Here is a 15,162-nt window from a genome sequence, read left to right as displayed (position 1 = left end):
AATATCGATTTCCAAAAACATTTATAATATCTTTACAGAAAAAAAACAAACATTTTGCATAAATTCCCTAAGTAACCAAAAACTTGTGCTAAAATATGATCAGATTTTGCCCTTTGATTTCCACAACTGATCTTAAAAATTGAACAATCCAGGATACATGACTAAGTGCTGAAAACTCTGAATCCTTCCTTATAGCCCTCTGCAAACACCTTTGTAAAACCATAACAGAGGAATCTGGGAACTGGGGAATATGGTATACAAATATTAGTTTTCTAATTGTAATGAAATGCTCTGATGTGGTCCAGGTACTGTAGGGAGATATGCCATGTTTCACCACTGAAAGCATCCAGTATGAAGAAGTATGCTGACCAGTATGCTGACAGGCCAAAAAACTATCACAACTAAAGAAAAGAAAAACTTTGCCCAGATGAGAACTTTAAACCACAACTGAAGGATACTTATCAAGAACTACCTGTTTATAAGCTCCCTTGTAAATAAAACCAAGGCAGAAGGACAATATAGCAACTTAAGCTCATAAGCAGAAGTCATGGACTGGCCAAAGGAAGTCCAGAGGTCAGAGTGACTCCCACCCTTGGATGAAGGGAGAGCATTCTGAAACGGATAAAACACTGATGCTAGCATACAGCCTTGGCAGGACCCCACCTCCCGAAGAAAAGGGGGAGGGGGGAAAGACCTGCAATGAGGCAAAGACCCTCCACCCACTACATGATTATGCACGAGCTTATGCCTATTTATAAGCTGGAAAGTATAAGATGGGGGGCAAATAAGGAGAAAGGGAGCAGACCCGAAGTAGCTCAGCACCTCCTGCTATCGAGGAGGGAGAAGATGAAGCGTGGCCAGGAGACCGGAGAGAGGCACCCTGCCAGGAGTTGGACGGTGGTGCAGAGTCTGAGGCAGCGAAGAGCCAAGAGCAGCCCAGAAGTCTGCCAGTACCAGACCCGGAAGCTAGCCCCCAAACAGCCCGGCAGCTCTGCCAGTACCAGACCTAGAAGCAAGCCTCCTTCCCAAACGGTTCTTTAGATCTCCAGCCAGAGCCTGCTTCAGAGATAAACAGAGGAAATTCACCTGAAGTTGGAACCAGGGGTAAGTAAGTTAGCCATAAGTATTAATATATTAGGCAGGCTAAGGTTTATGGCATGTTTGAAACCACCCATGATACAGAACCTTCTTTAGGGTAAACTGGTGCTTAGTAGCCAGGATGTTAAAGACATGTATTGTTATCTTCTAAATGCTAATCCTGCCAAATCTGATAAATAAAAGTCTAATTCTGTGGAGAAAACATCTTTTCCTGAACTTAGGATCATGAGGTGAAGTGGGAGGGGAACTGGAAGTGTCCTGTGGAAGACAGGTCCCTGCACCCATAAACTTACTTACAGTGCACTGCATAGGAGAGGTCTACAAGTAATCATGCAATGATCTAACCAAGTCTTTTTTTCTAGTGGAAATCCGAATGAACTGTATTCGATGGGGGGAGAAAGGCTGATGTGCACGGTGCAGGAGAGAGACCTTGGGGTGATGGTATCTAAATGATCTGAAGTCGGTGAAACAATGTGACAAGGCGATAGCTAAAGCCAGAAGAATGCTGGGCTGCATAAAGAGAGGAATATCGAGTAAGAAAAGGGAAGTGATTATCCCCTTGTACAGGTCCTTGGTGAGGCCTCACCTGGAGTACTGTGTTCAGTTCTGGAGACCGTATCTCCAAAGAGACAGAGACAAGATGGAGGCGGTCCAGAGAAGGGCAACCAAAAAGGTGGAGGGTCTTCATCGAATCACTTATGAGGAGAGATTGAAGAATCTAAATATGTACACCCTGGAGGAAAGGAGGAGCAGAGGTGATATGATACAGACTTTCAGATACTTGAAAGGTTTTAATGATCCAAAGACAACGACAAACCTTTTCTGTCGGAAAAAAATCAACAGAACCAGAGGTCACGATTTGAAGCTCCAGGGAGGAAGACTCAGAACCAATGTCAGGAAGTATTTCTTCATGGAGAGGGTGGTGGATGCCTGGAATGCCTTTCTGGAGGAAGTGGTAAAGACCAGAACTGTGAAGGACTTCAAAGGGGCATGGGATAAACACTGTGGATCCATAAGTCTAGAGGACGTGAATGAAGAGTGGGTGGCTCGCGGGAATGACGGCTACTACCTGGAGATAATACCCTTAATCAATAAACGTACAAACGGTTAATGCGACTCCAACATTGCTCTAAGCTTCAACGGCAAGAGGAAATGTGGAAAAAAGGATTTGCGTTCACAAAAAAGCGGGAGTAGCTTGCTTGTCACGGCGGTTTCTACCCCAAATCAAATAAGCCTGATACTTCACTTTCAATGCATATCCAGCATAGCTCTCTCCTTCAACGGCAGGGGAGGAAGACCGATACTTCACGCATATCCGGCATAGCTCTCTGCTTCAACGGCAGGGGGAATGAAGAAAAATGGATCTATATACAGACAACAACCAACAAGGACTGAATTACATAGTCTGGGTAAACAAATAAGCATGGGTGGTTACTACCCCTAACTAATTAAGATAGATATTTCACTTAGATGCAGTTCCAACACTGCTCTCTACATTAATGGTGGGGGTGGAAGGGAAATAGACCCAAAAGATTACTAAGAGCCAAGAGAAACAGATACGTATGAGAAAAAAAAAAAGTGTGAATCTTGCTGGGCAGACTGGATAGGCCATTTGGTCTTCTTCTGCCGTCATTTCTATGTTTCTATGAATTGCCCTCTACAGCAAAGGTCTTGTGAGTTAAAGAGTAAAAAAAAAAAGCATCAAAATATTTGTTTTTATATGGCTAGTCACACAATTTTAGTTTTATTACTGAAGTAAATTAAAAGAATCTTCTTACTATTACTTCTATAACACACTGAGAAGCAGGTTTCCGGGGATCCAAGGAAATTCCCATTTCCGACAGTAGCTCTTGATTACAGGCACTTATCCCAGTTTCAAACTCAATACGAGATTGAAGAGAATGAAGACTTTCATCAGGATGCAAAAGGAAAGAGACGATTTTTGCAGAGGTCATATTTAGAATGTGTACAATCTACAAGAAAAAATATGAATGCATATCATTTATCTTGAAGTCTGCAAGACATCAGCTTTATGATGTACTTAATAAAACAATACATATGCAGAACTTCAGTTATGCATATCCAACTGATCCAATGTTAATACTTCTCTGAAGTGTCATCTAAGAAGTGTTCTTCTTAACCTCAAGGCTGCTCCTCAAACTTTTTTTTTTTTTTTAATTGAAAGAGTGGTGAGCATCTAGAACAATCTTTCAGTGGAGGTGAAAATATCAAAAACAGTTACAGAATTCAAGCATGCCTAAGACAGATACAAAACAACCATCGTTGCTGGGGGATGGAAGGAGAAGACTACAGACCAAGTAGGACTTGTGGCAGCACAGCATGTAAGAGCATGGAAAGAATGGGTGGCAAAGTGATCTTTATCTACCAGCATCTTCCATGCTTCTAATATATGGACACAATGCAATAATTTGTAGGTTGGGTAGGCCAGTCCAATATTTCATAGAGTGGCACCCAGTACTTGTTCACGAGTTCTGGGTTAGGCATCAATAGTTCTGCAGTCTCTACCACCTCTCCTTTTATTCTAATTAACCTTTTATCATTTAAATAAAGCCTTCCCTCCTAAAATTCAGATTACAGTAATAGTCTACATAATGCAGAATTATTTTGACCCTCTTTCACAAGCTAATGCTAATGTTGGACGATATACCCTTTAGCGATAACATGCTCTGAATTACCTTATCTAATGGCTTCTTCTTACCAACATCTTTCATCTTTACTGGCCTAGGAAGTAAATGTACCCATTAAGGGTCTAACAGTCGTCTTATATATGAGCCAATCACATAATTTCAAACAGGAAGAAACTGTCCGTTCAAGTACAACTTAAAATATTTTGGGATATAATAAAATCCAGCAGATTTCAAATTAAGATTTTAAAATCACAAATATAATCTAACCTTCAAGTTCAGTATTTGATCCATTAAAACAAAACATTTAGGTCGATTTGTATGTGGTTCTGTTTCTCCACCTCTCTGCTGCAGATCCCAATTCAGCATAAGTTGCAACCAATTCTCCATGGGTTCTATAATTATACTACGAGGACAAATGAACACATATTAAAAATGTAACTTTATTTAGGAGGTAAAATATTCCTTTAAAAGTACTCCAGCTATTAGCATAAAAGCCTGGAAGATATAGATAGGCAATTGTATTAAAAAGTGTAAAAGATAAATTGTCAAGATGGAATCCCATCCATTGGGGCCAATCAGATCAGAGCACACCATGGAGATGGTGAATTCAGGCCGGGGAGGAAGAGACAGTGAGGACAACTCCTGCCAGCCAACAAGCAGTGTTGAAGGTATATCTGGGATAATCCATCCCTCCAGGCCTTGAGACAGCAAGGGTTACTGAAGTCTTTCAGACATTTTGCCTGGAGTAAGGACAAGGGCACTGAAGATATAGCACTACAAATAGAAAAATAAAAAAATAAAAAATCACACACATTTGGCTTACCTCATTTTTATGTTTTAACAATATCTGCTACAAAATAATTACATGTTGTAGTATTCATTTAACAATGTGGGTTGCTTTAAAAAAAGATTCTATTAAGGAAGGGGGGCTGATAGCACAGATCTCTTCACTCTTGCATAAAACAAATGCCATGACATGCATATATTCTCTCTCATTTTCTTTTGACTTCTACTTTTTACCATAATTTTGCAATGGTATCTAGACACCAAAATTGTCAAGTTTACTATTTTCAGCAAGTTTCTTCACTACTTTCAATCATCTTCTTAAAGGCTCTGATTCTCAAATGTTTCCCTGTAAAACATGCTGTGTAGAAAATATCCAATATACAATTATTATGCTATCTATATCACAACCTGTGACATTTCCACTATTACTTACTCCAGAAGATTTACATTCAAAATTTACTAGGACACAGTTACAGCTCTAACTATGAGATGAGATAAAACCCGGATTCAAGATTCTGTATAGATTCACTGATCATACAGACTGCTGATTCCAGAAAAGCATGGAACATGTTTGTTTCAGTTATGATTAATAAAACTAAGCTGCTTCCCTTAATAAGCATTCTTTGCAGACAGCAGGATAATTAGCCACAGAAGTGGGTGTCTTCTGACAGCGAAGCAATTCTTACACAGATATGAAGCGGCCTAAGAGGCTTTATTGGCATGTGCCAGACTTCTCGTGCAGCCACTGCATGCAGACTCCCTCAGTATATCATCTTAAAGAAGGCAACTACAAAAGAGGAGGGGTAAGAGAATGTGTACCTTGCCTTGCTATGGAGAATGCCCATTACAGGTAAGCAATTTAGTTTTCTCTGAGGACTAGCAGGAGGAATCAGACATGCAAGTGAAAATCTCTAGATAAGGGATGTCTTCCAACAAAAGTGGAAAATAGCGAATTGACAATGGGAGAGAAGATATTTGTGAGGCAAAGCCTCTTTTTGGTTTTCTGGCCCCCAATATTTTGTTTTTTTTTAATAAGGAAGACAAACCAAAATAAAAAATGAGCTCAAGGCAGGGCTGCATTCTACCCCTAAATGATACCATGAAAGACAAACTGACTAAACCTCTCTTTGCATCAATAGTCAGTGTCCAAACAGTAACAGGAGCCCATATCACAGTTTTATAAATTTCCTTAATAGAAGCCAGTCTTAGATGAGCTACTGATGTAGCCATGGCTTTAACATTCTGAAACTTTGCATGCCTGTCTAGTTTTAGGGCTAGAATACAATGAACCTGGAAAATATAATAGGGCAGATTAACAAATTAAAAAATAGCAAATCAGCTGGACCAGACTGTATACACACCAGAGCTCTGAAGGAATTAAAAAATGAAACTGCAGATCTATTTCTATTACTAGTAATTTGTAACCTATCTTATTCAGATTTATGAATCGCCTAAAACAAAACACTAGGCGATGTACAAACAAAACATACATAAAGAGTTAAGTCACAAACTCATAAAATACATATAATGGGACCAGCTCAATTAAGGCTCACAGAGAAATGAGATCCTGATGTCTAGTAATATGCCTGTTTGAACAGCCAAGTTTTCAGCAACGTTTTAAAAGTTTTTAAACCTTTGGCCAGATGTAAAGCTTCTGGAAGGGCATTCCAGAGGGTTGAGGCAGCCACAGAGAAAGCACAGTCTCTGGTGCAACATAATCTTGCGTGAGAGGAACGCAGTTGGCGTGTTGGGCAATACGTATGTAGCAACGCATTGGCCCAAGGTGTTATAAGTGAGGAAATCAGTTTAAAGATAAGGACAGCAATTTTGTATTTAATTCATTCTGTGATGGGAAGCCAGTGAAGGTCCATAAGTACAGGAGTAATGTGGTGACGTCATTAAAAATATCTATTGTACCTGAAGTCATTTTTCCATTGTTTTTTCTCCTGTGTGATACAAGTCATTTTTCTAGCGATTTTTGTTTTTGTTATAACATTGAAATACCCAGGAAAAAAAATAAAAAATGAAAACAAAGGTCCCTAAACATAATAAAAGACATGGTTTAATGTAACACAGTCAACATGGGTTTATGCTAGGAAAGTTATGCCTTAATCTGCTACATTTGTTTTTTGAAGGGGTTAATAAACACGTGGATAATGGTGAGCTGGAGGATATAGTGCATTTGGACTTACAAAAGGTGTTTAGCAAGTTCCTCAAGAGAGAGACTCCAGAGAAAATTTAAAAAGTAATGGGATAAGAGGCAATGTCCTATAGTGGGATTGCAAATTGGTTAAGAGATAGGAAACAAGAGAAGGGGAAATGTCAGTCTCAGAGATGGCTGCTTAATCTCAACTCTCCAGCCAGATGTAAAATAAAATTGCATTTTTGCACAAACTCAGATAAATAAATAGCATTGGCGGGCTGTTAAATGTTGGGGCAATACCTTGCAATCATGGGAACTCGTCGCTAGACAGCAGAAATTAAGAATTTTATTTTGAGCCGAGCAGCACATGTAAACCGTGCAAGAGCAGGCTTCCTCTGACTCTAATGCAGACAGCATAGTGGGGAACAAGAACGGTGCAGAAGACAAGGAACTAACCCGGGCAGATCTTAAAAGGTACTTTTGTGATATAAAAATAGACTTGATATCTGTCAAATGTGAAATTATTTAAATGACAGAGGTGAAGGGAGAGGTTATAGAGATTGATGGCAGAATTGACAAAGCAGAGCAAAGGATCAAGGATAACAAGATGCAGATCAGAGAGGTGAAAGCTACTACCTCTACTCTGGAAACGCTGCAGTCATAAATTGTGGATAAGATCAAAGATCTGGAAAACAGCTCCAGGCAACCTTCACATACAGGGCCTGCCTGAAGTCAGACAGTTTTAAGGATGCCCTGCTTCTGACGGCAAATATGCCATAAAAATGGCATGGAGCCTGGCGACATATATATTGTCAGAGTACATTGGGCCCACGGAGAGGCATCCTCCCCAGGGATACTGTACTATGCCTTAGAAGTTTGTCAACCAAAGAGAAGATTTTATTTACAGCTAAAATGTGGGGTGCCTATCTAATGGGATAGTCACAAACTAAGCAAAGAAGCAACAAGGGTGAGAAGTCCAACCAACAATAAGCAATGAGAAAATATCCAAAAGGAGGGGCAACAAAAGGCTAGATGTTCTTTATGGTTCAAATTATCTTTAATGTATATCAGGCTTCACCAACACGTATATGACAATAACTTTATGGTCCCCCGACACAGGCCGTGTTTCGAAAAACTGCGTAGGGAGGAGCCTGAAAGAAAATGACTCACATAAGACCATATGTAAGCAAAAGGACACAAGCGACTAAGAACACACAAATCTATATAAACAGGATATAAACTTAGAAACAGGCTCATACAATAATCACATTTCAAAACAGAGTATGGTAAAAAAAAACAAACATTTTAAAAAAGTAACATTTCAGAGAAAAAGCATAGTATAAAAAGGGAAATTCTTATATATAAAAATAAAAAATGGAAATACAAATAAAACAAAAAATGTCTGAAGGGCTTACCCACAGGAAGATGGGACATAAAGGATCACAAAATCTCAGAATGGAGCCTAAAAAATCATGAGAGATCAAAATTAAAAAGGAAAATGGCTGAACAAGGAGTAGCAAAGGAAAGGTAACTAGAGAAACTGGGGAAGTCAAAAATAAAAAATTGGAGAATTAGAATGTATAGCAGTGAATGATGACAGACTTAATTGGCATCTCAGAGACATGGTGGAAGGAGGACAACCAATGGGACAGTGCTATACTGTGGTACAAATTATATCGCAATGACAGAGAGGAGCACCCGGGAGGTAGTGTGGTGCTTTATGTCCGGGATGGCATATAGTCCATCCTGAACGAGACTAAATGCACAATTGAATCTTCATGGGTAGAAATCCCTTGTGTGTTGGGGAAGACTAACTATAGTGATAGGAGTATACTACCGTCCACCTGGTCAAGATGGTGAGACTGACAGTGAAATGCTAAGAGAAATTAGGGAAGCTAACCAAATTGGTAGTGCGGTAATAATAGGAGACTTCAATTACTCCAATATTGACTGGGTAAATGTATCATCGGGACATGCTAGAGAGATAAAGTTCCTGGATGGAATAAATTATAGCTTTATGGAGCAATTGGTTCAGGAACCAACGAGAGAGGGAGCAATTTTAGATCTAATTCTCAGTGGAGAACAGGATTGGTTAGAGAGGTAACGGTGGTGGGTCGCTTCGCAATTGTGATCATAATATGATCAAATTTGATTTAATGACTGGAAAGGGGACAGTAAGCAAATCCACGGCTCTTGTGCTAAACTTTCAAAAGGGAAACTTTGATAAAATGAGAAAAATAGTTAGAAAAAAAACTGAAAGGAGCCGCTACAAAAGTAAAAAGTATGCGAGAGGCGTGGTCATTGTTAAAAAATACCATCCTAGAAGCACAATCCAGATGTATTCCACACATTAAAAAAGGTGGAAAGAAGGCAAAACGATTACCGGCATGGTTAAAAGGGGAGGTGAAAGAAGCTATTTTAGCCAAAAGATCTTTATTCAAAAATTGGAAGAAGGATCCAACAGAAGAAAATAGGATAATGCGTAAACGTTGGCAAGTTAAATGTAAGACATTGATAAGACAGGCTAAGAGAGAATTAGAAAAGAAATTGGCCGTAGAGCAAAAGCTCACAGTAAAAACTTTTAAAAATATATCCGAAGCAGAAAGCCTGTGAGGGAGTCAGTGGGACCGTTACATGATCGAGGGGGTAAAGGGGCACTTAGAGAAGATAAGGCCATCGCGAAAAGATTAAATTATTTCTTTTCTTCTGTGTTTACTGAAGAGGATGTTGGGGAGGTACCCATACTGGAGAAGGTTTTCATGGGTAATGATTCAGATGGACTGAACCAAATCACGCAGAACCTAGAAGATGTGGTAGACCTGACTGACAAACTTAAGAGTAGCAAATCACCTGGACCGGATGGTATACACCCCAGAGTTCTGAAGGAACTAAAAAATGAAATTTCAGACCTAGTAGTAAAAATTTGTAACCTGTCATTAAAATCATCCATTGTACCTGAAGACTGGAGGATAGCAAATGTAACCCCCATATTTAAAAAGGGCTCCAGGGGCGATCTGGGAAACTACAGACCGGTTAGCCTGACTTCACTGCCAGGAAAAATAGTGGAAAGTTGTTACGGTCCCGGTCACTAGGCTAGTGACCGGGCACTTACCTCCACTCGTTTCGCCGCGAAACCGCCGGGTTTGGGGCCCTCAGGACCGCATGGCAGTGGCGTCTCCACGAGGGAGACGCCGCCGGGAACTCCTCCCCTCTGCAGGGGAACGCGCGCGGGGACCAGCCTTTTCTCCTGCCAGCACCCGGATGTGCGAACACGCCCCCCGTGACGTCAGACGCCGACCGGGGGATTTAAACAAGGCACTTTCCTCTCCAAAGTGCCTTGCAACAAGGTTCCTGCTTTGCAGTGCTAGTTGCCGTCGTTCCTGCTGGTTCCTGTTCCCCGCTGCCTGTTTGCCTGCCTGTCTCGACTCCTGCCTGGTTCCCGGACTTCTGCTTGTCTTCTGCCTGCCTTGATTCCGGCTTGCGACTCCGACTCCTGCTTGTCTTCTGCCTGCCTTGACTCCGGTTTGTGACTCCGACTCCTGCTTGCCTTCTGCCTGCCCTGACTCCGGTCCGTGACTCCGACTCCTGCTAATCTTCAGCCTGCCCAGACTCCGGTCCGTGACCCTGTTCCTGCTTGCCCGCCGCCTGCCGAGTATCCGGTTCGTGCTTTTCTCCTGGGTTTCGTCGCTTCCACCTAAGTCCCAGCGGTCCGGGTCCCTACGGGCTCCTCCCGGGGGGACCTCGGACTTCCAGGGTGAAGACTCCTAAGTCCTTGCGACCCGGGCTCCCACAGCTCCTCTGGAGGAGTCGCGGGTTTCCAGGTGAAGCTCCGTTTGCCCAGTGGGAGATCTGCCTCCCGACTGTTCCCTCGGCTCAGTCGGTCCAAGGATCCACTTCCGGACTCTGTCCATCACAACAGTAGTATTCTAAACATCAAAATCACAGAACATATAGAAAGACATGGTTTAATGGAACAAAGTCAGCATGGCTTTTCCCAAGGCAAGTCTTGCCTCATAAATCTGCTTCACTTTTTTGAAGGAGTTAATAAACATGTGGATAAAGGTGAACCTGTAGATTTAGTGTACTTGGATTTTCAGAAGGCATTTGACAAAGTTCCTCATGAGAGGCTTCTAGGAAAAATAAAATGTCATGGGATAGGTGGCGATGTCCTTTCGTGGATTACAAACTGGCTAAAAGACAGGAAACAGAAAGTAGGATTAAATGGACAATTTTCTCAGTGGAAGGGAGTGGGCAGTGGAGTGCCTCAGGGATCTGTATTGGGACCCTTACTTTTCAATATATTTATAAATGATCTGGAAAGAAATACGACAAGTGAGGTAATCAAATTTGCAGATGATACAAAATTGTTCAGAGAAGTTAAACCACAAGCAGATTGTGATAAATTGCAGGAAGACCTTGTGAGGCTGGAAAATTGGGCATCAAAATGGCAGATGAGATTTAATGTCAACAAGTGCAAGGTGATGCATATAGGGAAGAATAACCCATGCTATAGTTACACAATGTTAGGTTCCATATTAGGTGCTACAACCCAAGAAAGAGATCTAGGTGTCATAGTGGATAACACATTGAAATAGTCTGTTCAGTGTGCTGCGGCAGTCAAAAAAGCAAACAGAATGTTGGGAATTATTAGAAAAGGAATGGTGAATAAAATGGAAAATGTTATAATGCCTCTGTATCGCTCCATGGTGAGACCGCACCTTGAATACTGTGTACAATTCTAGTCGCTGCATCTCAAAAAAGATATAATTGCGATGGAGAAGGTTCAGAGAAGGGTGACCAAAATGATAAAGGGAATGGAACAGCTCCCATATGAGGAAAGACTAAAGATGTTAGGACTTTTCAGCTTGGAGAAGAGACTGCTGAGGGGGGATATGATAGAGATGTTTAAAATCATGAGAGGTCTAGAACGGGTAGATGTGAATCTGTTTTTTACTCTTTCGGATAATAGAAAGACTAGGGGGCACTCCATGAAGTTAGCATGTGGCACATTTAAAACTAATCAGAGAAAGTTCTTTTTTACTCAACACACAATTAAACTCTGGAATTTGTTGCCAGAGGATGTGGTTAATGCAGTTAGTATAGCTGTGTTTAAAAAAAGGATTGGATAAGTACTTGGAAGAGAAGTCCATTACCTGCTATTGAGTTCACTTAGAGAATAGCCACTGCCATTAGCAATGGTAACATGGAATAGACTTAGTTTTTGGGTACTTGCCAGGTTCTTATGGCCTGGATTGGCCACTGTTGGAAACAGGATGCTGGGCTTGATGGACCCTTGGTCTGACCCAGTATGGCATTTTCTTATGTTCTTACCCCCTGAATTAGATGTTTAAAACTTGCTGGGGAAGGGGGGGGGGGAACTTTACCTGCTATGAGGTTGACAGTAATATCAATCCTTCAAAAAAAAAAAAAAAAAAGTGGTAACAAAGTTCAGTGTGGCTCATATAAACAGATATAGTTACTTAAACAGAGACGTAAAATTCTTAGCAAAAACCTTAGCAGATAAATTGGTCCTCATGAATCAGCACAGGCATAACTTTAGCCAATCAGGCTTCATCATGGGTAAGCTTACATCAGATAACATAAGAGTGATAAATCTCATTTGGGCAGTGAAAAAGTACAATCAGGCTTCACTTCTGTTGGCCATAGATGCCAAAAACATTATTTGGCAGGGTTCACTGGACCTTTATGTATAAGGTTTTAAGGAAGGTAGGTTCAATGATAACTTTCATACTTAGGTGAGAAAATCATATGATTTCCCACAGGCTTGTGTTAAGATTAGTGGTGGGTATTTGGAGACACTTATATTGGAAAGGGGAACCAGGCAGGGGTGTCCTCTATCCCCATTTATTTTCACTTTAGTGATGGAACCCCTGGCAAAGAGTTAGGAGGAACCTGGATATCCAGGTCATTTGAATAGAGCAAGACGAATATAAAATATCCCTCTTCGTGGATGATGTCATGCTCACATTAACTAATCCTATCATTTCTTTACCAGTTTTAGTGTCCGAGCTTAAACAACATGGGAGAATTTGCAAGATCTAAAGTTAACATTAGCAAATCCAAAATTCTAAACATTTACCAAATTCATTAGTGGCACAATTAAAGGATAGTGTCCCATTCAAGTGGGCCCAGCATTCTATAAAGTAAAGTACTTAGGAGTAAAAATTTCTAGGGATAGCCAACAGATGGCGCAAATAAACTACTCTTCAATAAATGAGATTTAGATGGATCTGAACACTTGGGGAAATATGAATATATCTCGGTTGGGGAAGATAGCTATGGTTAAGATGAATGCTTTGCCTCACCTGTGTTATTTGTTTCAGATACTCTCTATAGCAATCCCAAATGTTATTCTGAATAAGACTAGGATATTTTTAGATTTTGTTTGGAGACAAACCATTTAGGATAACTAAAAATATTGTGCTATTTGCCTAATGGTCTGAGAGGCCTTAGGGAGCCAAACATGGAAAGATTTATTTATTTAAAATACTTATAATCCACCAAGGACATTACGGATGAGTTCTCTCTTGTGATTTCAGTTTCCTTTTGTGATTTCCTCAAGAATTCAGCGCCTGCAGGATGCTGCATACTAAGTGGAAAGCTAAGTTAAACAACACTGCTACTGAGAAGGAAGACGGCGTCCAGCAGGCAAAAATCGAGAGCTTTTTCGCATCAACCCCAAAGGCACCAGAAGCGAGGGCCGTGGTGGGAGAGACCCTGGAGCTCGGGACCCTCTCAATGGCCAAAACAATCTTGCTGAGCCCGGGGGCTCCAATGACGCCATCCCCGCCCCGAGGATTGAGGGGAGTGGAAATTGAAGAACTACAGAGTCTCTCAAAAGAGAGAGGTAAATGAGACGGTGATCCCAGATCCAGGTGGTGAAGGCAGGGAAAGAGCATCTGAGAAAGGCGAGAGAACTCCGGTTGGAGATACAACTTCGTCTCCCTCGCCCCGAAGGCTCTACCGGCATATGATAACAGCGTTACTACACCAAACGAAATACTGAATATAATTCTAGGGACTGTGTTCACATTACAGAAGCCGCCTGTTGTGACTCTAGATACAGTTTGGAATGCTTTAGTTTCCATAGAGTCTGCAATATCTTCCTTACAGGTCGATCCAGTAAAGTGTGCTCCGTCGGAGCGCACTGTCACCCTGCTCTGGACGCGTGTTTTCCCTTACCCCTTATTCAGTAAGGGGAGGAAAACACGCGGCCCACCCGCGGCACCTAATAGCGCCCTCAACATGCAAATGCATGTTGATGGCCCTATTAGGTATTCCCGAGCGATCCAGTAAGTAAAATGTGCAGCCAAGCCGCACATTTTACTCTAAGAAATTAGCGCCGCCCAAAGGTCGGCGCTAATTTCTTCCGGCGCCAGGGAAGTGCACAGAAAAGCAGTAAAAACTGCTTTTCTGTGCACCCTCCGACTTAATATCATAGCAATATTAAGTCGGAGGTCCCCAAAAGTATAAAAAAGTAAAAAAAAAAAAAAAAAAAAAATTTTGAATTCGGCCCATGGCTGTCGGGCCGAAAACCGGACGCTCAATTTTGCCGGCGTACGGTTTCCAAGCCCGTGGCTGTCAGCGGGCTCGAGAACCGACGCCGGCAAAATTGAGCGTCGGCTGTCAAACCCGCTGACAGCCGCCGCTCCAGGCCAAAAGGAGGCGCTAGGGACGCGCTAGTGTCCCTAGCGCCTCCTTTTCCTCGTTTGCACCGCGTCGCCTAATTTAAATACTGGATCGCGCGCACCGGGAGAGCGGGCGTTAGTCCGCTCTCCCACGGACTTTACTGGATCGGGCTGAAAATTAAAGAATTTCTTGAGACAAGCAAAAAAGGATTAAATACTGAAAAGATTGTGATTCAACAGCAAGAAAAAATTAAAAATGTGGAAAAGTAACATCGATGGAGAATATTCAATCAAACCTAATTAAGTCTGAAAATATAATGGAGAAACAATTTGAGAAAATTGAGAATTCTCTTAGATTTTTTAAATCTAAGAATAGTTAATTTTCCTATATTGAAAACAATGTCACCGGTGGAGATATTTAAATCCTATATGATGGAATGCCTTAAAATTCCAAAGGAGGCGACTCCAGTGATTACTAAAGCTTTTTTCATATCACGCAAACCATTAAATACAGACTGTATAGAAATAAGGGAACGACAGTCCTTGAATATCACCGAGATGTGAATTATCTACACAGACAGAGATTACCACAAGAGGAACATTGTTAATATCGTTCGCTTTTGAATATGATCGAAATTTGATATTAAAGTTTTTCTTTAGAAATAGGATGATTAAATGTTATGGGCAAACAGACATAGTACGGCTCACACAAGAATGTAGGAAGAAATTCCTGCATATGAGAAGTGATAAATCATGGGGCTAGTATGATCCTGAAATATCCGTGTAAATGTCTATTGAAGTATAAAGAAGAAAAATAAGCTTCTTAGATGGGAATTCT

At 41.2% G+C, this 15,162-nt stretch overlaps 1 protein-coding gene across 2 annotated transcripts in view; it reads right to left on the bottom strand.

The window, feature by feature from the left end:
* The window catches only part of CHUK (component of inhibitor of nuclear factor kappa B kinase complex), a 154,233-nt gene that overhangs the window by 73,221 nt on the left and 65,850 nt on the right, over positions 1-15,162 (bottom strand). Inside the window, exons 9-10 of one of the 2 annotated variants that reach the window (XM_029609573.1) lie at positions 4,014-4,149; positions 2,883-3,071 (exon numbers count right to left, since the gene is read on the bottom strand). In XM_029609573.1, coding sequence (XP_029465433.1) covers positions 2,883-3,071; positions 4,014-4,149 — 325 coding nt within the window. Of the gene's footprint in view, positions 1-2,876; positions 3,072-4,013; positions 4,150-15,162 lie in introns of both variants that reach the window. The other variant, XM_029609572.1, reaches the window with a different exon arrangement.

The sequence above is a fragment of the Rhinatrema bivittatum genome, chromosome 7 (assembly GCF_901001135.1).
Source record: "Rhinatrema bivittatum chromosome 7, aRhiBiv1.1, whole genome shotgun sequence".
NCBI lineage: Eukaryota > Metazoa > Chordata > Amphibia > Gymnophiona > Rhinatrematidae > Rhinatrema > Rhinatrema bivittatum.
The sequence above is the reverse complement of the archived record's forward strand: the minus strand, read 5'-3'. Positions and strand labels throughout refer to the sequence as shown.